This window comes from Lissotriton helveticus, chromosome 9 (assembly GCF_964261635.1).
Source record: "Lissotriton helveticus chromosome 9, aLisHel1.1, whole genome shotgun sequence".
NCBI lineage: Eukaryota > Metazoa > Chordata > Amphibia > Caudata > Salamandridae > Lissotriton > Lissotriton helveticus.
Genome location: NC_136070.1, coordinates 71,420,605 through 71,448,157, shown reverse-complemented (window position 1 = coordinate 71,448,157; position 27,553 = coordinate 71,420,605). Strand labels below are relative to the sequence as shown.

At 51.4% G+C, this 27,553-nt stretch overlaps 1 protein-coding gene across 9 annotated transcripts in view; it reads right to left on the bottom strand.

The window, feature by feature from the left end:
• DCAF4 (DDB1 and CUL4 associated factor 4) overlaps positions 1–27,553 on the bottom strand; it is a 241,436-nt gene that overhangs the window by 107,366 nt on the left and 106,517 nt on the right. For 6 of the 9 annotated variants that reach the window (XM_078659486.1, XM_078659482.1, XM_078659483.1 and 3 more), the window contains one exon: positions 18,598–18,710. In XM_078659486.1, the coding sequence (XP_078515612.1) occupies positions 18,598–18,710 (113 nt within the window). The remainder of the gene's footprint in view (positions 1–18,597; positions 18,711–27,553) is intronic. The other 3 variants (XM_078659484.1, XM_078659485.1, XM_078659488.1) reach the window with 1 other exon arrangement.

The window sequence follows — 27,553 nt, the reverse complement described above, 5'->3', positions numbered from 1 at the left end:
GTGATGCCTTAGGTGAATATTCTATAGTGTGGCCCACCTTCTCGGGCCTGGTCGGAGCATACGATTTCTTTTCATCGCATAAAATGAAACCTGCATTGTTCTTTTTCTGTCTGCTGTTGATATGTTAGGGCGCTATTATCTCTCGCTTTTCGCTTTTTGCGATGTCCTGTGCTGTTTCTGTATGTCATGGCGGCCGGCCCGTAGTGGTTGTAGGCAGACGCTGTGTGCTGTACGTAAGCTGAATAAAGGTTTCAAAAAAAAAAAAAAAAAAAAAAAAAAAAAAAAGAATAGCATTAAATATGACGGTCAAGTAGGGGACCCAGATCTTCGGCTCGTCTCTGAAAAGATCACCCGGGATCTTGTCCAACCCTGGGGCCTTGTTACATTTTAACCCTTGAACTGCAAGTGTAAACTTCCGACATGGTGAAGGGGGGAGGAAGGCATCCAGGGCCCAATCTCAAAGACGTTCTTAGTAACGCTTTATGATGGGAAGCAGGGCTAGAGTAAAGATCACCAAAGTATGCACACCAGGCTTCCTCGGCAATGTTGGGATCGATCTTTACCTTACCTTCTGACTTCCCAGTATGGACCAAGTTCCAAAAGGTTCGGGCATCTTTAAAAGGTTCGGGCATCTTTCGCTATTAATGCCTGTTTGATGGCCTGCCATTTCTCTGTTTCCCATTCAGATTTTGCATGGGAGAGGAGATTCTTATAGACATTCCTTGCGGCCATAATGGTTGCTCTATGGCCTAATTTGATGGCAGAAATTAGAGTAGTCTTCGCCTTCCTACAGGACTGGTTATACCAGGGATTTGTGACACGTGCCTGTCGGTTAGTCTGTTTTGCCGGTTTAAAAAAGCTAACTGCTAGGGCCAGCATTAGTTCTTTATGTATGAATAAGAATTTGGCGTCTTTATCAAGATTGTGGGCATTTTCATGCAATATATTTAGGCGCTCAAACTGGGGAATGACACTTTTATACAATAATGCCAAATTGTCTGGCGACGACTTAATAGAGGCCCATCGGATTCTTTTGCCACCCTGTAGGATCCTAATGTCACTGGAGACCACATCATCTTCTTGGTACTCCCCGTCGTGAATTGGCACTTCCAGCTCTGCTACCAAGGGGTTGTGATCACTTTCCACACGTTCAAGTACATGGAAATATCGGATCAAGTGCCATAAGGACATACTAACCATAAGGTAATCTATTATTGATGAGTGGCCCATTCCATTGTATGTACTCCTTCCTGGGCTGTCCCCCGGGAAGCGACCATTGCAAGCTCTAAGTGAGAATGTATATGTCAATGAAGTGAGCTGCATGGCCATGGGTGTCCAGATTTTAGCTTGATAAACATTTGGGGGTGGGATCCGGCAGGCGTCATCCTCATCTATTGTTAACTGTGAAACCCCCCCAAGTGGTTCATAATGACAATTAAAGTCCCCCCCCATTATCACCTTGGTATCGCTTGAGAAGCTGTTTAATAGGGCAGTTAAAGACTCTAGAGTATAAGAAACCGTACCCCCCAAAACCGGACGTAGGTAGATGTTAATAATCGCTATTTTGGGTGTATTTCTGCGGGTTAGGAGAATACATAGAATATCACAAGTATTGGTGTTAATCCTTTTGACCGAGAACCCAAGATGGACACCCACCCATATGGTCAGTCCACCGGATGGTCTACCTCTAGGTCCTTTGGTTGCAAGCTCGGCGTAAGTAACGAAACCCATTCTATGATGAATAGCCCTGGCCCATGTCTCTTGGAATATACAGATACCATGGTTATCCACATAGTCACACCACTCCATGTTATCTAGCTTTGCAACCAAACCCGCCACATTCCATGATATCAACAATAGATTGTTATTATTACGAGACTGTTGGTCAATTGGCTGATTGGGGGGTATGACATTTTCTACAATTGGGTCACCCATTTCAGAACTCGTCTGTACCATAGAGATCTCATAGTTGGTTATGGTGCAGTTGACATCATCTATACTAGAGGGGGAACTACCACATTGGAGGGATGTAGTTAAGAGCCTTGTCCCACTCTGAATATCCTCCTCTACTAGCCCCCCTCCACCAACACTTAAATCTTTAACAAGGGGGGCGGCCATGACAGGAAGTCAATCGCAGCCGTCAAGGCCGGAAATGGCGCCATATCTGTTCGAGATTTCCAATGGGGTAAAAGGAATCAGGTGCTCCATATTCCTACTCCCCTGCAAATGCTCTGGCCCCACAGGGGGCAGACTGCGGCCACTGGCAGGGACTATATTCCACCCTAAATTATTCCTGGTAGGGAGAGGCCTTTGGAAGTGGCACATATAACTGTTAGTTGAAGGCAAGTGAATGTTCCTAGTACCATTGGAGTCAGGTAGCCCCCCGGAGAAAAGAGCAGGGGTCACATACGACCTTGGATAGAAATAAGTTAGGTCGTATGGGACTATAGCGGTATTCAAATTCCTAGGAGGCCCTGTTAGTATGGCCCTAACTGCTTCTGGGTTCCTAAAATGAATAACAACTATATCTCCCTCAATATTTTTAGGTCTCGGCAACGAGAACTATTGTCGCCTAGTAAGCTAGCAAGGGACTACAGAGAGGTGGACGAGCCGACCAGGGTCTGTGGACGCGCACAAAGGCAGGCAGGCAGGCAGGCATGCGCCAGACACACACACAGACAGACAGACACACGCACGCATGCATGCATGCACACACACACACACACACACACACTCTCACACTCTCTCTCTCTCTGCCGCCCCCCCCCCCACTCACCGGGCTCTTTCCCTCCGCATCGGGTCAGTCACGGCAGAAGGCAGACTCGTGTCTTCTCCGGCGATCTTCAGCTGATGTGCACGCCCACGCTGCGTCGTGCGCGCCCACCACGCTGTTTCGCGCCCGTTGATCCTCAGCTTGTGATTACTACTCCTTCTAACCCGGATTCTAAACTACTATTTCTTGGTTCTCTAACTCCACTCTGTTGATTCCTAACAAACTGATACTCAGCACATTTCACAGTCTCGCTTTTGCTTCTCATAAATACAATAAGATTATTTTAAGCAATGTCTACCCTTCTTTTGGTTCTGTGCCTATTATGCTTCTGACTATAGAGTTTTAGAAAGTGTGGTGGAAGATTCAATGATATCAGCGGCGTGCACAGTGCAGAGTGAGTGTGCAGAGTAGTGAGTGCAGAGGAGTGAGTGCAGAGGAGTGAGTGCAGAGGAGTGAGTGCAGAGGAGTGAGTGCAGAGTAGTGAGTGCAGAGGAGTGAGTGCAGAGGAGTGAGTGCAGAGGAGTGAGTGTGCAGAGTAGTGAGTGCAGAGTAGTGAGTAGTGAGTGCAGAGTAGTGAGTGCAGAGTAGTGAGTGCAGAGTAGTGAGTGCAGAGTGAGTGTGCAGAGTAGTGAGTGCAGAGTAGTGAGTGCAGAGTAGTGAGTGCAGAGTAGTGAGTGCAGAGTAGTGAGTGCACTACTCTGCACTCACTACTCTGCACTCACTACGTGCAGAGTAGTGAGTGCAGAGTAGTGAGTGCAGAGTGAGTGTGCAGAGTAGTGAGTGCAGAGTAGTGAGTGCACTACTCTGCACACACTACTCTGCACTCACTACTCTGCACTCACTACTCTGCAGAGTAGTGAGTGCAGAGTAGTGAGTGCAGAGTAGTGAGTGCAGAGTGCAGAGTGCAGAGTAGTGAGTGCAGAGTAGTGAGTGCAGAGTAGTGAGTGCAGAGTAGTGAGTGCAGAGTAGTGAGTGCAGAGTAGTGAGTGCAGAGTAGTGAGTAGTGAGTGCAGAGTAGTGAGTAGTGAGTGCAGAGTAGTGAGTAGTGAGTGCAGAGTAGTGAGAGCAGAGTAGTGAGTGCAGAGTAGTGAGTGCAGAGTAGTGAGTGCAGAGTAGTGAGTAGTGAGTGCAGAGTAGTGAGTGCAGAGTAGTGAGTGCAGAGTAGTGAGTAGTGAGTGCAGAGTAGTGAGTAGTGAGTGCAGAGTAGTGAGTGCAGTGCAGGTGAGTGCAGTGCAGTGCAGTGCAGGTGAGTGCAGTGCAGTGCAGGTGAGTGCAGTGCAGTGCAGGTGAGTGCAGTGGAGTGCAGGTGAGTGGAGTGGAGTGCAGGTGAGTGCAGTGCAGGTGAGTGCAGTGCAGTGCAGGTGAGTGCAGTGCAGGTGAGTGCAGTGCAGGTGAGTGCAGTGCAGTGCAGGTGAGTGCAGTGCAGTGCAGGTGAGTGCAGTGCAGGTGAGTGCAGTGCAGTGCAGGTGAGTGCAGTGCAGGTGAGTGCAGTGCAGGTGAGTGCAGTGCAGGTGAGTGCAGTGCAGTGCAGGTGAGTGCAGTGCAGGTGAGTGCAGTGCAGGTGAGTGCAGTGCAGTGAAGGTGAGTGCAGGTGAGTGCAGTGCAGGTGAGTGCAGTGCAGGTGAGTGCAGTGCAGGTGAGTGCAGGTGAGTGCAGTGCAGGTGAGTGCAGTGCAGTGCAGGTGAGTGCAGAGCAGGTGAGTGCAGTGCAGTGCAGGTGAGTGCAGTGCAGTGCAGTACAGGTGAGTGCAGTGCAGGTGAGTGCAGTGCAGTGCAGGTGAGTGCAGTGCAGGTGAGTGCAGTGCAGGTGAGTGCAGTGCAGTGCAGGTGAGTGCAGTGCAGTGCAGGTGATTGTAGTGCAGTGCAGGTGAGTGCAGTGGAGTGCAGTGCAGGTGAGTGCAGTGCAGTGCAGGGGAGTGCAGTGCAGGTGAGTGCAGTGCAGGTGAGTGCAGTGCAGTGCAGGTGAGTGCAGTGCAGGTGAGTGCAGTGCAGTGCAGGTGAGTGCAGTGCAGTGCAGGTGAGTGCAGTGCAGTACAGGTGAGTGCAGTGCAGGTGAGTGCAGTGCAGTGCAGGTGAGTGCAGTGCAGGTGAGTGCAGTGCAGGTGAGTGCAGTGCAGGTGAGTGCAGTGCAGTGCAGGTGAGTGCAGTGCAGGTGAGTGCAGTGCAGGTGAGTGCAGTGCAGGTGAGTGCAGTGCAGGTGAGTGCAGTGCAGTGCAGGTGAGTGCAGTGCAGGTGAGTGCAGTGCTGGTGAGTGCAGTGCAGTGCTGGTGAGTGCAGTGCAGTGCAGGTGAGTGCAGTGCAGGTGAGTGCAGTGCAGTGCAGGTGAGTGCAGTGCAGTGCAGGTGAGTGCAGTGCAGGTGAGTGCAGTGCAGGTGAGTGCAGTGCAGTGCAGTGCAGGTGAGTGCAGTGCAGGTGAGTGCAGTGCAGTGCAGGTGAGTGCAGTGCAGGTGAGTGCAGTGCAGGTGAGTGCAGTGCAGGTGAGTGCAGTGCAGTGCAGGTGAGTGCAGTGCAGGTGAGTGCAGTGCAGGTGAGTGCAGTGCAGGTGAGTGCAGTGCAGTGCGTGCAGTGCAGGTGAGTGCAGTGCAGGTGAGTGCAGTGCAGGTGAGTGCAGTGCAGTGCAGGTGAGTGCAGTGCAGGTGAGTGCAGTGCAGGTGAGTGCAGTGCAGGTGAGTGCAGTGCAGGTGAGTGCAGTGCAGGTGAGTGCAGTGCAGGTGAGTGCAGTGCAGTTCAGGTGAGTGCAGTGCAGTGCAGGTGAGTGCAGTGCAGGTGAGTGCAGTGCAGTGCAGGTGAGGGCAGTGCAGTGCAGGTGAGTGCAGTGCAGGTGAGTGCAGTGCAGTGCAGGTTAGTGCAGTGCAGTGCAGGTTAGTGCAGTGCAGGTGAGTGCAGTGCAGGTGAGTGCAGTGCAGGTGAGTGCAGTGCAGTGCAGGTGAGTGCAGTGCAGGTGAGTGCAGTGCAGTGCAGGTGAGTGCAGTGCAGTGCAGGTGAGTGCAGTGCAGTGCAGGTGAGTGCAGTGCAGGTGAGTGCAGTGCAGTGCAGGTGAGTGCAGTGCAGTGCAGGTGAGTGCAGTGCAGGTGAGTGCAGTGCAGGTGAGTGCAGGTGAGTGCAGTGCAGGTGAGTGCAGTGCAGGTGAGTGCAGTGCAGGTGAGTGCAGTTGAGTGCAGAGTGGTGTGTATTGACAATGTAAATGACAATGCCATTTATTTATGATTTAAAGAAAAAAAAAGAAATGTCATGAGCAATGCCAATAGCTCTACCTTTAATGATGCCGAGACCATTGCATTGTAAATGCTTGTTTTACCTAGTGCCCAGCCAGGGCAGGCGTCTAACATGGACTATCTCCCCATCGATGTAATATGGGAGTGGTCTATTTTGTCCTAACCAATGTAGAATCTTATTCTTAAGTTGGGGATGGCCCTCCTTTCTGCCTGCTTCTAATGGGGGGACACCTGTGAGTACAACTACAAAAGGTAGCGACTCTGGGGGTAATTCTACATTGGGTCCGTATAATTTATCATTTATGGGCTTTGCAAACCTCCCCCTACTCAGTTGCTTGCTCTTAGTACTAAGATTAGCGTCACCCATCTGGGGTTCTCTTACAACCTGGGCCGTAGATTTTGTTACTGTTTGGACTGGAGCCTGGACCTGTTGTGAAACCAAGTTTTTCTGCTGATTGTTATTTAAAGGCTTACTAGTTACAGTGTTTGCCTTAGCAGAGATCTTGGGGGGGTCTACAGAACTCTGTTTGTTACTGACAGGGGGTTTAGCGGCTCCGTTATTACCACTGTTGGAGCCATTTGGAGCCAGCGGGATAGGAGCAGAAACTGTTGGAATCTGGGGTAGAGTTGTCGACACAATAGTAGACCTTGAGGAGGTCATGAGAACACTTGTTTTGTCAGCATACAGTGCCTCCAGGTTGCCTAGTCGGTGCTCCACCCTTTTTAGGATATCCAGGATCGGGAGCATAAAAGACCTAAGCAACTGCTCAACAGTATTCCGCTCAGTATCAATAGAGGGAATGGTTACTAAGCTTGGAGTAGAAACAGCCTCATCTTCCCTCCCTCGAGTATTAACAGGTTGTATAAGGTGTGGGTCTGGAATTGGTACTGCTGTGGGCACTATATCGGTCAATACCGAAGTTGTGTGTGTGATTACGCCAGTGGTCTTAAGTTTAGATGTCTTACCAAACTCAGTATGGCTGAGCTTGCCCCTTTGAGGAGCTCCTAACCCCCTCCTCTTTTTAGTAGGTGGTGGACCAAGGGCTTTAGAGGTAGTAGGTGGTCTGCCTAGCCTTTTGGGCTGCTCCTTAGGTAGAGGACAAGGTACATTGACCACATTGGGAGAGGGACTGGGGACACATGAAAGCAAAACATTAGGTGAAGAAACAAACAATAAGGAGCCCGTAGGCGGTGGAGTACTTCTAAGGAGTAAAGGAAATGTATCCAGTGACAATGGATCTTCATAGGGTGTGTCAGTGATAGTGTCCGACATAATGGGTGGAGATGCCAGATCAATTAATGGTCTATTTTTCAAGGACTCAATAGAACGACGTCGTTCAATCCTGCGTTCGGATAGTGTGTCATCCTTATCCAAATCCACGGAAGCCCTAGTAAAATAATTGTCTAGTGTTCTTTTACTGGTCCCCACAATACTGGAGTTCTCAGAGTTAGCCGCCATGAATAAGAGCCTACCTTACGGTCTGGGTCCAGAAATGTTAGTGGGGTAGCCCGTCCCGCCCTCGGACGTCCCCGGACGGCCACAGACGGTCCCGCCCTTGTCCCGGGCTTCTCCCGGCGCCCTCCCGCGCGCTCCCGCGCCGCGGGAAACTGTAAATCTAGATATACTATCCAAGGTGGAAGAAGGTAAGGGAGGAGCCTGCAGGGAGAGCGTCCCAGCTGTTGGTGATTGGGAGTTGTGGGCGCTCCTGGGACTTAGAGTCCTGCGCCCACAACACGCTCGCAGCCCTGCAGGTCCCCGCAGTTGTAAATAAAGAATCCTTCAGTGAGGCAGATGAACAGTGGCCTCAGCGAAGCGGGACCCGCGCAGCGGGTTCCGCAAGCAGTAATCCGGGCAGGGAAACAAAACAAGGCACTTCTCCAAAGACACAGCGGACCCTGCGTGGAGCGCGATGAAAGCGGCAAGAATCAAAGGGTTATCATTAAGTAGGGGCTTTACAGGGGTGCTAAAGTCTTTACAAATTGGGTAACAATCAATATGGTTACAATTTTAGGGGAGGAGCACTGGCACTGGGGCCTGGGAAGCAGGGACCCAGTGCACTTCCAATCAAAAGCATCAGTACCAGTGAGTAAATAGAAGGGATGACCATGTCACAAAGAGGTACTTTCCTACATGGCCTATGTTTTGATGCCGACAATTACTTGTCAAAATTTAGTAAGGTATAATCCAAGCACAGACCAGATGTTCCTAGGGTTGGTCAGCAGAATACATACTCCACTGACACACTAATGGCCTGATTTAAGGTTTAACGGATGGAACGCCATCCTTCAGGGTGGCAAAGAACATTACCTCTGCCACCCTGTCAGACCACTGTCTGCCAAATTTAGAGATGACCACTGGCTCAATGGTCATCTCTCTTCATTTAAAGGAACCATTGTCATGGTAGTTCCCCTTCAATGTATAAAAAGTTAGATGAAAGGCTGCCATAGGTTTTGACAGCCGTTCACCAAATCTTTCCAACATTTTTGTGTTTCAGTAACCCTAAAGTGGGAGTTTGTTTCTGACACCCACACCCTGGGGGAAAGGTCCCAGGCTGTGTAGGTCATTATTGTTTTTTCCCTGTTCCTCAACAACAGATTTTTCCTTGAAGTGATGGACAGAAAAAAAAAAGAATATATACCTTCGACCATAAAGAGGGTAGGTGATGTAATGTCATTCTTCTGACAGCCCCTAAGCCGTCTGACTTAAGGTCCACCTGTCTCTATATCAGGTGAAGTTCGAGACGGAGTACCCTGTCTCCCAAACTCTTAATCAGGCCCTGAGTTGTGGCTGGAAACTTCTTCCAATGTATGGACATGCATCATGTGGCAAACAGAGGCAGTAATTTTTCAAAAATATTTTATATTTCTTTTTCTTTCAAACAATAAGAATTTCCAAGAAAACATTGAAACGCTACAATCTTTATGGCAGTTTGGATCAGTTTGCTTATAAAACATTAGTAATCCTCCATACATTGACATATGGATATTCTATTACTCTTCTTTATTCTAGAGAAATAAGCATCTTGGAACAATAACATTCGTCCAAAGATTAAACCAGCTCAAGGTCCTGGGGGTGGGTTCAGGTCAAGAGTATTAAGCCTGTAGTGAATCCACCGCCAACAGAGATGTTCAATTAATAAATCTACTACTGTTAGCAAAGACAGACTCAAATTGCTCTAGCAGCTCACACTACTTAAATGGTCAAACATATAGATTTGGAAGTTTTTACAGTAATTAAGACAGGCGGTTTGGTCCAGTTCAAATGTATGGATTATGCAACAGGGTAATGTTCAAAGTGCAGATCCACCCCTCATGTGACCTGCCAAGCAGTGCCATATTACAGCTATAAGAAACCCTTGTAGATCTAGGCTTAGACCCAGATATTGTGCCCACGCTAACAAACTTACTCACTTATGCCTACTACTACCATTCTTGGGGTACAGGCCATCAACCAGGACTCTCCAGCCATCTCTGTCCTGGGCTTTTCTTTCAATAGGACTCCAGGTGTAACCCATCTTCTTGCAGTCGGCCTCGAGGGCTCGATGCTAGGTGTTTCTTGGCCTTCCTCTTTAGCTTTTCCCTTGAGGTTTCCAGGTGAGGGCTTGCTTGGCGGTGTTTGATGCAGGCTTGCAGAGGGTGTGACCTATCCAGCCCCATCATATTTTCATGATTTCTTCATGAGCAGGGAGTTGGAAAGTCTGCAGCCATAGTTGTTGCTGATGGTGTTTAACATTAAGATTTGGAGGATTTTGGTCAGACAGGTGTTGATGAAGGTCTGGACTTTGAGGGTGGTGGTCGCTGTTGTCCTCCAAGTTTCTGATCTGTACAGAGGACTGATTGTACGTTGGTATTAAAAAGCCTGATCTTGGTTTGCAGCATTAGGTCCTTGGAGCTCGAGATCTTCTTTAGTTGAATGAAGATAGCCCTTGCTTTGCCTATTCTTGCCTTGACATAGGTGACTGTGCCGCCATGCTTGTCTATGACACTGCCAGGGTCGGATTGGGATCACAATTTGGCCCGGGCACTGTCGAAAAAAGTGGCCCACATTTGCGGGGCGTGGCCCACATTCAAGGGGTGTGGCCCACATTCAAGGGGCTTGGCCAACATTCAAGACACGTGGCCCACATTCAAGGGGCGTGCCCTACATTCAAGGGGCGTGCCTTTTCATGAAATACCATTTGGGTACTCTTTGAGGTCTAATTTGTAGAGAAATATTTAGTAAATTAAGCATTTTAAAGCTTACAGAGCCAGTAACATTGGTAAAGACTAGGAGCCCTGCAGTTCTGAAAACAGAATACTTACTTGCAGTCTTAACACCCTGCACAATGTCGTTAGATAGTCTTTCCCAACCAGCTGTGTCCTAGACTCTAATCATCACATAAATCAGAAATCCACAACGTAAGAAAACCAGACCGGAGTTCTATTCCTGAGCACCAATTACAGTACTCAAGATCCGATTTTTTATTTAAGGGCCTGGGTGATGAAGTGATCTGCCCAGAATCACAGGGTGTTGAGCAGACGCTGGGACTCAAACATGATTCCCCATCTCTGCAACTCTGGCATCAGGCCATATATGCCTATGCACACACAAGGAATGTAAGTGGGAGGATACTGTTCTTGCAAAGGACACAGGGCCAAGGTGACAATGGCCTAAAAGCTGAGCAACTAATAAAACAGCAAGGCCCCTTTCTGTTGCAAAATTATTCTAGCCCTCAAGCACAGGGGCACCTGAAAAGCAGCGAGGACCCTGCTATTACTAAACTACTGGGTCTTCCCCAGCCCTACACTGCCTCAGGGCAATGTCCTGGCAGGGTAGCACAAAACGCTGCTGGGTCATCATGGTAGCCAGGGGGAGGCTGAGGTGAAAATGTGCGAGTTCCAAACATCACCTGGCCCCCACAGTGAGACCCATTCTTCCTCTCTTCCTCACACACTATGTCCTGCATGTGAAGGGCTGTGGGCGAGGTGTTAAAACAAACACTGTCTGGGCTGAGTGGGACCCAGGGGGGCCGATGTGAAAATGGCTCAAAGGCGTAAGCAACACCTGGCCCCTAGGGAGGCCGATTCAGGCAGACAATCACCCCTCCCCAGCCCACCCTCTGCGTGATTGCTGTGCAGGGCATGGGGTGAAGGAGGCCACAGGTGATAATCGCTGCGGCCGACCAGCGAAGCTGCTTTCCTTTCTGTCTGTCTCGGTGCCCTCTGCGGGCCGTTTTTTTTCTCCCCTTTCCCAGTCCACAGAGAGCTGGGAAAGGGGAGAAAAAAAACGGCCCACAGAGGGCACTGGGACACCGGCCCTTCGGCCAATGCCCGAGTGCCCGCAGTGCCAATCCGCCCCTGGACACTGCCCAGGTAGGTGAAGGCCGCAACGTCTTCCAGTGCAACACATTAAGAGTGACTGCAGTTGTGCTGCAGGATCGTGTTTTTTCTCCTGTGCATGTTGAGGCCAAGTTGTGCTGACATGGCTGCCACTTTGTCAGTCTTCTCTTGCATCTGCAGATGGGTATTGGAGAGCAGGGCTAGGTCGTCTGCAAAGTAAAGGTTGGCAAGCTGTGTTCAAGATGTCCACTGGATCCATTTCTTCTCCTTGCTGTGGATGTCTTCATGATCCAGTCCATGGCCAGCAGGAAGAGAAAAGGCGGGAGGAAACAACCCTGGTGGACTCTGGTCCTCACTTCGAAGGTTCAGTGAGCTGACCTACAAGGACTATCTTGGAGGTAATTCCCTCATCAAAGTTCCTTATGATTCTGGAACACCGTTGAATGCCTTCTCATAGTCGATGAAGTTGACAGAGAGGGGAGATCCATTCCATTGCTCAAGAATGATGCACAGTATTGCTATCTGGTCTGTGCAGGATCTATCTTTGCGGAAGCCAGCTTGTTGGTCTCACAACTGCGCGTCAACTAGTTCCTTGAATCTGTTCAGGAATTTGCCCAGACTCTGCACCTTGCACCACCAATATCTCTAACAGTAGTTTAGGTGGAGGAGATGTACGTATATACGTATGTATGAATGCATGCATGAAGTATTAGTAAAGTTCAAACTACACCCAGCAGGTCACATGTTGCAGCTGACAAATGAAGTGTGCATGGCTCGAAGGAGTTAGAATGATATATTTTGGATTAAGCTAAACTAATACAGTCTTACAAGGTTTCAAATGATTGCTTTTGTTTCTTGGTTCTTAGTACAAGGAATGTTATGTTATGTTAATGATACACGGCTACTGCACAGGCTAAAAGCCTTTACTATGGGAATAGAATTGACGCAGCCAAGAATAACTCCAAGGAAATATTTTCCATAGTACAAAGTTTCCTGACCCCTAAAGCACAAGCTAGCACGATCCCATCCTCGGGCATGTGGTGTGAATATCTCTCTGTTTTCTTTATGGAGAAAATCCGCAATATACAGGCGTCCTTTACCACCAGCAATAAAGTCCAGGATGCCCTCCTAGCCGGAGGTACTTCATTGGCCCCTCCTTCTCATTCGTTGGCCGAGTTCACCCCCATAGACCTTCCTAGCTCACTTAAAATTTTAAAGGTCTTGAAATCAGGTTCCCCTTCGGACACGTGCACAGCCAGACTTCTGGCCGAAGTAGCGGATACGATCAATCCGGAAGTCAATAGACTTAGTACCATGACCTTCACTGAAGCTCTTGTCCCGGCCACATGGAAGCAGGCCAAAATCCTCTCTCTTTTTAAAAACTCTAATTACAGACCGATCTCCCTTTTGCCCAGCGTGGCCAAGGTCTGTGAGAAGGTGGTCACTAGACAGCTGACTGACTATGTTGAACGCTCAGGCCTTCTCCACCCAGCCCAATCGGGCTTCAGGGCCTCTTTTAGTGCAGAATAGGCCCTAGTGGAAATTTCCGAAGCCATCAGACACTGCTTGGATGCCGGTGGGAGGGCTGCTTTGGTGTTGCTAGACCTCTCTGCTGCATTTGACACGGTTCCCCACGCTCTGCTTCTCCTCCGATTGGCGGAGATAGGTGTTTCAGGCAACGCCTAGGGCTGGCTCCAATCATTCTTGGAGGATCGCACACAGGAGGTATGGCTCCCACCATCCTCCTCATCACCGAAGAAAGTGACCACAGGGTTAATATTTACGTCACCCCTTTGGTTCTGTTGGCGGAGGACTTGGGAGCGAAGATAATTGGCAATGCCGACGACACACAGCTCCTGTTCACTTGGAGGAAAAACGAAGTTTCGACTTCGGCTGCCAAACGCTGCCTGACCACAGTCTTCCGCAGGCTGGCCTGGGCTGAACTGAAATGCAATGAGGAGGATTCGGAAATTCTCTTACTCTGCAACTTTCCCACCCGGTTTAGGGAATCATTCTGGCCCACCGACTCTGCATTGCCTACCTCCTGTGGGAATCCAGTTAAGAACTTGGGGGTGTGGTTTGAGGAGAATCACCGCTTCTCAACCCAGGTCAAGAAACTGGCAGGGACCTGCTTCGGTGTCTTAAAGTCCCTCAGGAAGTTTCTTCCTCTTCTTCCCCGGGCGGCTAAGGAGTCAGTGATTCGAGCCCTTATTCTCTCTCGGCTAGACTACGCCAACGCCCTCGATGTTGGCATCCCAAACTACTTATTAAGTAAACTGCAAGTGGTGCAAAACGCGGCGACGAGGCTGCTCATGTTCGTTTCCACCAGATGTAGCGTGAGACATCACCTACATGCCCTACACTGGCTGCCCATGGCAGAGAGGGTTAGGTTTAAGACCCTTGTTATCGCCCATCGGGCGCTTTACGCCACTGGGCCGGGTTATCTTCAGAAACGGTTTTCCTTTTACACCCCTGCAAGGGAACTGCGTTTGTCCACTCAACTCCTGGCCTAAATCCCGCGTTTCCACCTGCAAAGGACGGGTGGCAGCTCTCTAGCTGTGAAGGCCGCTTTCGCCTGGAATGATCTCCCCCTTGCGCTTCGGGGCATTCAGGACCCGAATCTCTTCAAGAAGAAGTTGAAAACCCATCTATTCCCCTAATCTTGGCTATTGGCGCTTCGTCTCTCTCTCAGGGCTCGCGCCGGGACACTCTTGCAGTATCTGTGCATGTTAGAAATGCTAAATAACATAACATACTTATATAGCACACAAATACCACTGGTCTCTTGGGGTTTACCTTAGGACTATCATAAGTGGTTACGGCCAAGCGTGTTTAAATAAAAAAGCCTACAGCCTTTTCTAAAAGGGAAGGAGAGCTACTTCTCTCCTCAAAGTCTTCAGCAATGCATTAAAAATCTGAGGAATCAAGACCGACAATGCCTGACTGCCCAAGGTAGCTTTACTAAATCGCAGGCAGATCAACATTTACCTCGGAGGATCGTAGATAGTGACCGGGCCGATAGTACCTCAGGTGCTCCTTGATGTACATCGGTACAGTACCATACAGTGTGTTATGTGTAATACATAAGCCTTTAAACATGGCCTTCTATTTAATCGGCAACCAATGAAGTTGCTGCAACAATGGAGTAGCATGCGCCGGTCTCTGCAGTTTAAGCCGCAATCTTGCTGCACCATTCATTGTCACCTGCTGTTTATCCACCAGCTTATAAGGGAGGGCGATGTACAAGGCATTCCCGTAGTCTAGACATAACAATTTCAATGCTGCTACCACTGTCTGCATAGTTTAAATTGTCATTGCATCCCATGTTTGGACCTTGATAGGTATGCCCGACATAGGCTTCTTTTGAGAGGTGAGGCCGGAGTAAAAAATGATGGGAAAATGATAGATTACCAAACTTTAAAAGCATTCACAACTGTCCACAATAATGCCGCCCTGGTCCTCAACACTAATTTAACTTGTAAAAAGCAGTATAAGGCTGCTGCACCAACCGAGTCTGGAGTTCACTGACACAGCGAGCTAAAGTAACTGCGACCATGAACAGAGTCTCCAGAGTCAGTGGACAGCTGTACTTTGGTTCGAATGGCATGCATGTGAGGGAACTGATGATCAAATTAAGATTGCACTGTAGCACCACATAGGGATTTAGAGGAAACAAATGGGTCATACCTTTTAAAAACCTCATCACAACAGGTGATTTTAACAAGGACAGTTGGTCCAGTAAACGTAAAATGCCAAAATGGCAAACAGAAAACCTTAAACGGTGCCTGACGCAAGTCCTTACTGGACCAGAGATTTAAAAAAAAAACAAAAGGATAACCAACAGTTTAGCCTGTAATGAGATAGTGTTGAAGGTTCCGCAATAGGCTACAAACTTTTCCCAGCACCCGACATAGGCAGACTTTGTATAAGGATAACTGGCAGCCAATATGACATTCACAACTTCTAGAGGAGAATCGAATGCTGTCAACTGCCGCCTCTTAATGTCCATGCATTGAGCTGCAGACTCAGCAGGTTCTGGTGCAGGACCGTGCATTGTTGCTGTGACAGGAGGTCTTCCCGAAATGTTAAGCTGATTAGAAGACAGACGCTCATGCCCAGAAGTTCCAGGTATCACACTCTCCTTACCTATTCGAAAGCCACTAAGATGACATTAGCCTGGGTGTTCCTGATCTACTTCAGAACTCGGTCAAGAGCAGAAAAGAAATAGGAGTCTCTTGCTACACTCTTTCCAGAATGCCTTTCGGAGAGACAGCTTTCTTAGAAACTCCACTGCGCAAATGTTTTGACATTGGGTGTTTTTGATGCTGGCAAAAAGATTTAGCCAGGGTTCTCTCTACTGCTAGAAGATTCCCTGTGCGGTCTCGACCGCAACTGCCATTTGTGATCCGCCAATGGCTGCTGGCGGAGTTTGTCTGCTCTGGCATTTAAAGATGCCACTAAGTGGTTCACGACCAGGGAAATGCCCTTTCAGCCAGCTCCAGAGGTGAAGTGCCTCCTGGCACAGGACCCCACCCTGTGCGTTGCAGTACCACATAGTTGGAGTATTATCCAAGAGAACTTGAACCAGCCTCCATTTAATAAACAGCGGAACGCTTTCAGCACCAGATGAATGGCCCGCAGCTCCAACGGGTTGATGTGGAGTCAGGTCTTCGCCGAACACCAGAGTCCTCTGATCTCCAACTCTGCCAGACGACCTGCCAATCCCAGCCATGACGCGTCTGTTCCCATTGTCAGCTCTGGGTAGGGCAAGGAGAGGGATCTGCCGCCCTACCAGCTGCGCCTGAGCGACCACTGCATGTTGTTTGCAGTGTCCTACGAAACCAGGATGAATCTTACAGGTTCCCATGGTGCTGGGCCCATTGAAACTTCAGGTTCCACTGCACAGCCAGCATGGCATAGTTAAAGAGCAGGATGCAGGATACAAGAGCCTTAGAGTCATTCTCATCAGGGCCCAGGACACAAACTGAAACATCTTTAGCATAGCCCGAATGTCCTGTGATTTAGGGAAGGAGTTGGTGTGCCTTCAGCACGTTAATAGTGCACCCCTCAGGAGATTTGCCATCGTCTGAAGGTGGTCTGTGACTGACCGTGCAAGTCCACCTTGCCATTAAGGACAAATTAAAGCGGCATGGAGTCATAGGGGCACACGACTGGGAAGTGCATTGTCCCTGAGGACATATGGGTTGTCTGCTTGATTCCTGCCCCAGAATCCAAAACACACTTGGATGGCAGCTGAGGAGGGCCTTGGCGTTGCCAGGATGACAACAATCTGGAGTAGCCACAAAAAGGGGAGACACTGTTGAGGGTACTATCTGACCTGGGAAGAAAGGCCTAAGGAGTCGTGGCCCAGCTTTCTTTAAAGAGTTCCAACACCGAATACGCACTCTCGTCGAACAGGAGACACTTATTGAAAGGAATGGCCATTAAAGAGGCTTGTACTTAACCTGAGAAGCCTGTAGACCTCATTCAGATATGGCACCGAAGTAGCACCCTAACACCAACTGCTCTGTCTAAGCACTCAGTATTGCCCGGCTCAGAGCAGATAATGAACTTCACAGCATCTTGACTATCCTGAATGTTTTTTTTACCAGGATGGCCTAAAACTCCTCGGGGTCTGCTGGCAAGATCTCTCCCCAGCAAATAACTGGCATTGACTGATCAGAGGGTTAGGCTGGCTGAGGAAAATATTAATTTAGACCCTCTGTCTGGGGGAGTCACAGGGAACGACTTGGGGTTCACCTTACTAAAGGAAGCCTGAACCACCAAACTTTCTGGTGTAGGTGCTGCGGAAACAAAAACAGGGTTGTCTGGCGCCGATCTGTGAAAACTGGCAACCTGCCGGCTCACCAGAGGACAGGAACCACGGTTTAGAAGAGGTGCCCATAAGACTGTCAGTCAGGACTTCATTAAATAGAAGTAAAGGCTCAGACGAAGTTGTAACTGTTGTAAAACTCCTGATAAAACATCCATTGTAGGCTGACGATCTCATCACCACAGCAAAGGATGCATTCTCTTCCCTCTGGTGCTCCTTTGGGCAGGTAATGGCCCAGGGAGAGAACACAACCCAGTGGCCAAGGAGTTTCCACCCCAGGCCTCCTGTAAGTCCATTTATAGGTTGTCTCATCATCATAGACTGGAGGAAAACAAACCCACCATCACCAAAGGTTGGATTAATTTTCATCAGAGTCAGAACTAAAACGTTGCTGGAGCGCAGAGGCAGAGACATGATTCTGTCTAAAACAGAATGGAGTGGGAATTAGTGTGTTGGTATGGCGTTGGAACGTGACCTTGGTCAGTGCCAAGACTAATTCGGCCTAAAATCAGAAAGGACTATGAAAAAAGGGTCTTCTTCTGGCACCAGTAGCATTGGGCCAGCATCGACGTCAAAGGTGTGAAGTGAATTTTGGTGCCTGATTGGAAGTCGGCTCTGGCATTGGAGCAGAGCCCGATAGATTTAGAAGGCACAGGCGGCGACAAGGGCTGCCCGTCCACAGTAACTCAACTGGAGGCCTCCACGGATCCTTGGGGCCCAAAACGTGCCAGGAGGAGCTGGAATAGGGCCAAAGATGTGCAAAATGGCCTCTTTGAAGGCTTCAATGTACTGCAACATCACAGATAGCCTTGGAAAAGAAGGGTGGCAATCTCCTTCAGCCATTGACTTGAGACTTTGTCAATCATGTCTCTGCTCAGCATAGTGGAGAAACAATTTTTCACCTAATCATTCTGACTCCACTTGAGTGCTTGCACTGAACTTCATGAGGGACTATTTCACAACTATAGTTTCTATATCCACTCCTTCCAGCTCTGTCTTCTGTTTCTCACTGCAACCTACGAACACTGCATGTGTTGACACAATAAAACCAGAACTAATGGGTTTCCCAATGCTGTTAAGAGGGAGTCTGTCACACTAGATATACAGAGCTAAGTAACATGGAGCTACTAAAAAAAGCATAAAATGTAGGGGAAGATACTGAGACCAGATTTTTAAAATGCACTCATCTATCCTCCATAATCCAACATTATTGACAGTGGTATCAGACCAGCTTGTTTGATTCAATGTTGGACAAATAAAAGCTAATGGCAACAAATATCTAAACAAACACCATAGAGGCATCAGCAACTTTTTGTTTTCAACTATTACCATGACTACGCTCTTCTTAGGCGGGCAGAAAGAGGGACAAACAATGACCCAGCATGTTCTGTAATCCATGTGAAGCACCCACATGACTTCATTTAATTAGTCAGTAAAATACACTAATTGTTCACCCACCAGGTGCAGCAGACTTCTGCGAACCAGTGGAAGAAGAGGAGGAAGATGCGGAAGGTTCTGTGGTACTTCTTGCTGCTGGTGATGAGCTGTGAGGGCTACTGGTTTCAAACCTACTGACAGATGAGAGAAAAGAAGACACATGTTTATTGATAATCCGGGGGTCTAATTTACTTGCAATTCTAGGCATAAACATGAAGTTGGCAAATGTGAGTCCCAACAAGGCTTCATTAATATTGAGCCTTTATTCATTGTTTTACAGTTGCACCAATTGCAGTTTGATTCTAAAATCTAAAATTCCATGTATATTTCATAGCAAATTCCTGAAACATACGTACACACAAACACACACACACACACCCCCACACACACACACACACATAATAATAATATACACACACACACACACACACTCACTCTCACTGAAAAAAACAATGGTTAAAGTAACATTATAGCTATGTGTACTAAAAAGATCTGTTTTGTATTTTTTTTAAACCCTTAGAAATTCACTGAATAAACCAAAGGTTAAAGTGACATTATAGTTGGGCGAATGTCAGTGACAACACTAATGTTTTGAACTCAAAAAAACCATAGAAATTCACCAGCTATAGTTATCTGTGCTAACTATAACTTGTGCTCCTGCCATGCACTGCTCAACATCACATATTACATCACTCATGTCATGTCCTTTATATCACTCATGACATCTCTGATGACATCATTGATGACATATATGGTGACATCATCCACTGAGTGTGTTAGTTTGTTTTATAGGTTACATGATAGCGAGAAACTACCATATTACTATTCTAACTATGTTGGACAGGCCACATGAAGGGCTCGCTCCCTCCCCGCAGGACAGGGCCCGGGCCAACGTCAGCACCATTGCCCGGCCCAGCCGCCATCTTGGACACGGCACCACGCGGCCGCGCGGCCTCAGCCCGACCCCAACCCTGGGCCTGGCCAGGCCCCGACATCCCGGCACCACCCTCCACCCAGGAGGTGAACGGCCCACTTGGCAGGTCAATGGGAGTACGAAGTGTCGATGGCTCTCCCCCGCCAGGTGCCGAGCACCCCCAGCCTCCTCGGGCGCTGGCTCCACCCCCCTGCTGGGTGTCTGGACTCCCTCATCCCAGACCTCCCGGCCTCCCAGAGCGAGGGTCCGGACATCAAAGGGCGCCAGACCTATAACTGAGGCAGCCCCAGGACAGGAAGGCAGTTGTATCCTGGAGTCGAGAGACACCGCGACGAACTCATCCTTGACGGACTGTTGGCGCTGCCACAGCCCTGCCTTGTGAACTATTGTCCTGCCTGCTGGCGCTGCCGCGGCCCTCTGCAACCTTCATCCTCGTGGGACCTGCTGGCGCTGCCGCGGCCCTCTGCAACCTGCATTCTCGTGGGACCTGCTGGCGCTGCCGCGGCCCGTTGTAACCTTCATCCTCGTGGGACCTGCTGGCGCTGCCGCGGCCCTCTGCAACCTGCATTCTCGTGGGACCTGCTGGCGCTGCCGCGGCCCGTTGTAACCTTCATCCTCGGGGGACCGGCTGGCGCTGCCGCGGCCCGTTGCAACCTGCATTCTCGTGGGACCTGCTGGCGCTGCCGCGGCCCGTTGTAACCTTCATCCTCGTTGGGACCTGCTGGCGCTGCCGCGGCCCGTGCCACCTACGACCTCTTCGGGACCTGCCGGCGCTGCCGCGGTCTGACCCCTCCGAACACCGAGCTCGAGGATTGTGAGCGATCACCGCTACACACCCGTACCCGTGGGTACCAAGACTGTCCCGCTACCCCCTTCCCTTACTAGAGACTAGAATTGAGAGGATCATCGTGTCCTGATCGCCCTGTATCGTACCACTCTACTACCCGAAGTGCCTATAAAAGGTGTTACCATAAGCTTTGTGTGGTGTCCATCTGTGGGGGGGAAGTTACCTGTCTGTGCGATCACTGTGCTCGGCCGACCCTCCAGGTCCCCGTCTAACATTGGTGGCTAGCGGCGCGATCCGAACCAACGCGTACCGTACAGACAGTAACTCACCCTACGACTAAAACCACAATGACGACCAAAGAGAGCGGATCGGCGGAGAAGTTCCAGATGGAAAAGATGGAAGAATACAACCACCGAGAGCTCAAACAATTTTGCATGGACTTAGGCATTGCTACCACCGGGCTAAGCACAAAAGAAGACTTCAAGAACGCCCTAGAGGCCTGGACAGAGACAAATACCGCAACCCCCCGGGACCCCGCAGCCCCGGAAGTCAACACCACCCGGACGGAGGAACGGAGACCAGGCCCCTCCCATGAAGAGATCCAGGAGCGGGAAAAAAATAGATTACACGAGTTAGACTTGGCACGACTCAGATTAGACGGAGAATTGAAACTGGCGGAACAAAAAATAAACTTAGAACACTTACGGCTCAGAGAAGAGCGAGAGGAAAAACAGAGACAGAGAGACCTCGAAGAAAAAAGACTGGCATACGAGCACGAGTGCAAACTAGCGGAGATAGAAATACGCAAACTGAACAAAAACCTAGGGGTGCCCGAGCAACCGCACTCCCCGGGTCCTACCGAGCAGAAGGTCCACATCCCCAAGGATGTGGTCCGGGAATATCACCGGAACGACGACATACAGCAGTGGTTCAAAGCCTATGAGATTGCCATGACCGCCCACCGGGTCGCTCGAAGTGACTGGGGAGCCGGTCTATGGGGGAGATTCGTCAACGAGGGTCGTGATGCCCTGCTGCAGCTTCCGGACCATCAAATGACGTCCTACGACCATATGAAGGCCGCCCTCCTCAGTCGATATGGACTTACACCCGAAATGTACCGCCAGAGGTTCCGCAACTGCACCCGGATCCCAGGTACGACATGGTTGGAGTACGTGAACTATTTCAGCCGAGCCTTCGAGGGGTGGATCAAGGGTAACAACGTAACCACTTACGAACAACTCTTCAATCTCATTGTATGGGAGCACCTCTCCAACAACTGCTTTGTCGAGCTCAGGCAGCACCTCCTCGACAGTAAATTGACTGAACCCCGGCAGCTCGCCACCGAGGCTGACCGGTGGGAGAGCACCCGAGTGGCCCGGAGTGGGCCGAATGAGCAGAACAGAACCAACCAAGGTCACCATCGTCCCCGAGGAGGAGGAGGAGGCCCGGGCCGGGGCAGAGACGCCGCCCCGGCCGCACCCACTCACGCCACCCCGGCCCCAGCAGGCCGGGGAAACCCCCCGATGCGCCCGGGGTTCCGAGCTAACGTGACGTGTCATCGATGCCAGCGAGTCGGCCACTATGCCAGTGACCCGACCTGCCCGAAGAACCAGGTCCCCGGGCCCCGCCAGATGGCGGCCGCCGCCCTGGGAGAAGAACAAATCTCCGAAGACACGGAGACCTATGAGTCGGAGCAGTTCGAGTGGGAACCCGCCGCCATGACCCTGGCATGCCTGGGAGGAAGAGACATGGTCCCGCGGACTCCCCTGCCCGCCAACACTCGGAAGTACAGCCAATGGGTGAGCATCAATGGGCGCAAAGCCGAGGCCCTGCGTGACACCGGGGCCAGTGTGACGGCCGTCCGCTGTCACCTGGTGACCCCAGAACAAATCCTACCAAACGTACTTTTCCCCCGTCCGATCGGCAGACAACTCGGAGAGCCTGTGTCGGATGGCCTGCGTCCCCTTCGAATGGGGAGGAGTGTCCGGCATGCTGAAAGTAACTGTCCGTGACGATGCCCCCGTAGACTGCCTCCTGGGGAACGATCTCGAGAGCTCCCCGTGGGCCGCTGTGGAAAGAAGAGAGCACCTGGGGATGTTGGGTCTCCCGGACTGGGCATGCGTAACCACCCGGTCCATGGCCACCCGCACCATCCCTAGACCAGAAGAACCAGAATGGGCAGCACCTCCGCCCTCGATCACCCCAGAAGAAGACTTCCTCCAGACCGACCACCCGGACCCCACCCCAGAGGGGTCCACACAGCCCCCCGAGCTTCCCGACCTGGCTCAGTGGCGTCAAGAAGGGGGGCCCACCCAGGAACAATTCCGGCAGGAGCAAAAGACCTGCCCCTCCCTCGAGGGATTGCGACAGCAAGCGCTCGCCCAGAGCCAAGGAGACACCACCGGGGCCCACTGGGTTTATTGGGACAATGATCTCTTGTACAGCGAACAGAAAATCGCAGAACTGGGGGCCGGGCGAGTGCTGGTAGTGCCCCTCCACTTCAGAGACTTCCTGTTGAACCTAGCCCACGATGTCCCCCTGGCCGGGCACCTGGGCCAAGACAAGACCTACCACCGCCTGGTGACTCACTTTTTTTGGCCCAAAATGAGGAACGACGTATCCAACCATTGCCGGTCCTGCCCGACCTGCCAGGCCAGTGGGAAGAGCGGCCGCAAACTCAAGGCACCCCTACAACCATTCCCCGTGGTGACCACCCCGTTCGAAAGGGTGGGAATAGACATTGTGGGGCCCCTGGACCCCCGAACAGCACAGGGACATCGCTTCATCCTGGTCCTGGTGGATCACGCTACCCGCTATCCTGAGGCGGTCCCCCTTCGTACGATAACAGCCCCAGTAGTGGGTCGAGCCTTGATGGGGATCTTCTCTCGAGTGGGCTTCCCCCGAGAAGTCGTCAGCGACAGGGGTACGAACTTTATCTCAAAATACATGAAGTCCCTCTGGCAACAGTGTGGGGTCACCTACCGATTCACGACCCCCTATCACCCTCAAGGGAACGGACTGGTTGAGCGGTTCAACCGCACGCTCAAAGGGATGATTGGGGGGTTGGAAGAGCCCCTCCGTCGCCAGTGGGATGTGCTACTACCGTGCCTTCTCTTTGCCTACCGAGAAGTCCCCCAGAAGTCCCTCGGCTTCAGCCCTTTCGAACTCTTGTATGGACATCCGGTGCGAGGCCCGCTCAGCCTAGTCAAAGAAGGCTGGGAAATTTCCCCTCTAAAGAACCCTCCAGATGTTTTCAAGTACCTCCTAACCCTCCGCAACCAGACCAGACGGTTCAGAGAGATGGCAAAAGCAAACCTGGAGGCCAGTCAGGAGGACATGAAAAGGTGGTACGATAGAAATGCATCCTCCATCGAATTTGAACCCGGTCAACAAGTGTGGGTAATGTCTCCCACCGAACCATGCGCCCTGCAAGACAAATGGACGGGGCCCTTCAAAGTAATCGAGCGCAAGAGCCCTGTCACCTATCTCATCGATATGGAATCTTCCCGAAACCCTCTCCGGGTCCTCCACGCTAATAGACTGAAACCCCACTTTGTACGCTCCGAACTCAGCCTCCTGATGGCAACCGACAATGGAACCGAGGAGGACTCCGAACCCCTTCCGGACCTCCTACGGTCACGGGAGAAGGACGGCTCCGTGGACGGGGTCCGACTCTCGGAGGCCCTCACCCTGGAACAGCGCCAAGACTGCCGAATCCTCCTGCTCCAGTTCTCCACCCTGTTCTCCCTCACCCCAGGGGTCACCCCCTGGTGCTTACACGACGTGGACACTGGAGACAGTCCCCCTATCCGCCATCGGGCCTACCGCGTACCAGATCGGGTACGGGCCTGCATCCAAGAGGAGGTGGCCAAGATGCTCACACTCGGGATCATCGAGCCCTCAGACAGCCCCTGGGCCAGCCCGGTAGTACTGGTCCCCAAAGCGGCCGCCCCCGGCGCCACGCCAGAGCTCCGCTTCTGCGTCGACTACCGGGGCTTGAATGCGGTCACCAGGACAGACGCACACCCCATCCCCCGAGCCGATGAACTAATCGACCGCATGGGAGCTGCCCGCTACCTCAGCATCTTCGACCTGACAGCGGGCTACTGGCAGATCGGTCTCACACCCCGGGCCCAAGAACGATCTGCATTCTCTACCCCGGATGGCCACTATCACTTCAAGGTCATGCCATTCGGCATGAAGAATGCCCCAGCAACCTTTCAGCGGCTAGTTAACCAGGTCCTGGCAGGACTCGAAGGATTCAGCGCCGCCTACCTGGACGATATCGCTGTGTACAGCCACCACTGGTCCGACCACCTCCACCACCTCCGAGAGGTGCTACAGGCCCTCCAACGAGCTGGCCTCACGATCAAGGCCAGCAAATGCCAAATTGGACAGGGGTCCGTGACCTATCTCGGGCACCAGGTGGGAAGCGGTCTGGTGGCCCCTCTGCAACTCAAGATCGCGGCCATCCAGTCGTGGCAGTCCCCCATCACCCAGACCGAGGTCCGCGCCTTCTTGGGACTCACGGGCTACTACCGACGGTTCGTGAGGGACTATGGCAGCATCGTAGGGCCCCTCACGGAACTCACCTCCAAAAACCAACCGAAGACGGTCAACTGGACCCCAGACTGTCAAGCGGCCTTCGAGAAGCTGAAGGCCGCCATGTGCTCCGCCCCGGTGCTCCAGGCCCCCGACTACAGTCGGGAATTTATCGTCCAAACAGATGCCTCCGACCATGGCGTTGGGGCAGTCCTTTCCCAGCTAAACCCCGAAGGACTTGACCAGCCAGTGGCTTTCATCAGCAGACGGCTCCTGGCCCGAGAACGACGCTGGAGCACCATCGAGAGGGAGGCCTTCGCCGTGGTGTGGGCCCTCAAAAAGCTCCGGCCGTATCTCTTCGGCACCCACTTCCGGGTCCAGACCGATCATCGACCCCTGCAATGGCTCATGCAGATGCGGGGGGAAAACCCGAAACTACTACGTTGGTCCATCTCCCTGCAGGGGATGGACTTCACTGTGGAACATCGACCCGGCCAAGACCACGCCAACGCGGATGGCCTGTCCCGCTTTTTCCGCCTCGACGAGGAAAGTCCCCAAGAAGATGGGTGACTCTCCCCGCCTTCAGCTGGGGGGGACGCATGTTGGACAGGCCACATGAAGGGCTCGCTCCCTCCCCGCAGGACAGGGCCCGGGCCACCGTCAGCACCATTGCCCGGCCCAGCCGCCATCTTGGACACGGCACCACGCGGCCGCGCGGCCTCAGCCCGACCCCAACCCTGGGCCTGGCCAGGCCCCGACATCCCGGCACCACCCTCCACCCAGGAGGTGAACGGCCCACTTGGCAGGTCAATGGGAGTACGAAGTGTCGATGGCTCTCCCCCGCCAGGTGCCGAGCACCCCCAGCCTCCTTGGGCGCTGGCTCCACCCCCCTGCTGGGTGTCTGGACTCCCTCATCCCAGACCTCCCGGCCTCCCAGAGCGAGGGTCCGGACATCAAAGGGCGCCAGACCTATAACTGAGGCAGCCCCAGGACAGGAAGGCAGTTGTATCCTGGAGTCGAGAGACACCGCGACGAACTCATCCTTGACGGACTGTTGGCGCTGCCACAGCCCTGCCTTGTGAACTATTGTCCTGCCTGCTGGCGCTGCCGCGGCCCTCTGCAACCTTCATCCTCGTGGGACCTGCTGGCGCTGCCGCGGCCCTCTGCAACCTGCATTCTCGTGGGACCTGCTGGCGCTGCCGCGGCCCGTTGTAACCTTCATCCTCGTGGGACCTGCTGGCGCTGCCGCGGCCCTCTGCAACCTGCATTCTCGTGGGACCTGCTGGCGCTGCCGCGGCCCGTTGTAACCTTCATCCTCGGGGGACCGGCTGGCGCTGCCGCGGCCCGTTGCAACCTGCATTCTCGTGGGACCTGCTGGCGCTGCCGCGGCCCGTTGTAACCTTCATCCTCGTTGGGACCTGCTGGCGCTGCCGCGGCCCGTGCCACCTACGACCTCTTCGGGACCTGCCGGCGCTGCCGCGGTCTGACCCCTCCGAACACCGAGCTCGAGGATTGTGAGCGATCACCGTTACACACCCGTACCCGTGGGTACCAAGACTGTCCCGCTACCCCCTTCCCTTACTAGAGACTAGAATTGAGAGGATCATCGTGTCCTGATCGCCCTGTATCGTACCACTCTACTACCCGAAGTGCCTATAAAAGGTGTTACCATAAGCTTTGTGTGGTGTCCATCTGTGGGGGGGAAGTTACCTGTCTGTGCGATCACTGTGCTCGGCCGACCCTCCAGGTCCCCGTCTAACAAACTACTTTTTAGAGCCTGTGTCCAGCTAATGGGTGTAAGTGTTTACAAAACGCATGTGCTTCTAATGCATCATAGGTGTGTAGAGGCAGTGAACATGTTATAAATGTTTGTATAGAAGAGTAACTCAGTGTGCAGGCGACTACATGTTCCACATACGTCTTTTGGCACTGCAGAAAAGGTTTCCAACAGGGTAAAGATTCTACGTATTGCATACCAAGTATTGTAAGCACCCTAGAGTTATTCAACAGAATCGCCTCAGCATGACAATTTCTACATAACATAGAAGACTGTGTGCTCAAGGTACTAACATATGTACGTGTGCTTGTTCTGCTTTAGAAGATGGCTTATCTGTAAAGTTTTCACCCCTATAAGAAGGCTACCGATAGTATGATCTTTAGCAACTTCAGACCTTGGTTATTTTAAGTGAATAGTTCCTTTGGATACGTTTTGCATAGACTGTACACTAATCTTAGTAGCTACTTTTTAATACTCCGTCGTGCATTTCTCATGAGTGTCACTGTCTACAAAAAGTGTGGTACAAAGAGATAACTGTCTCTAAAGTGTAAACATTATTTACAGTGCCCACTTTTCTACTGATATCTACTTCATTTTCTCACTGTAGGTTCAGTCACTGTGAGTAGTTGGTACAGGTAAATACTGTCAGTGGTAAAGCATTAGTTATGTACCAGGGCTTTAGGATCTGGAGGAACTAGTTTTTCTCTGAACAATTGTATACAGAATGGCCACCGTGTGCAGTAAAGGTTACTCTTTCATCTGTGGTTTATAGTCAACATGAACTTGGCTGCCCATGAAGGGTGTAGTATAGTGTCAATGTTGCACATAACACAAGCTTGCTTTACCTAAAGGGATTGTATGTATGATGGCATTAATGATGCTTTATATTATTTTAGGCTATTTTTCACTTAATTTCATTGAACTAATGCCATGCCTG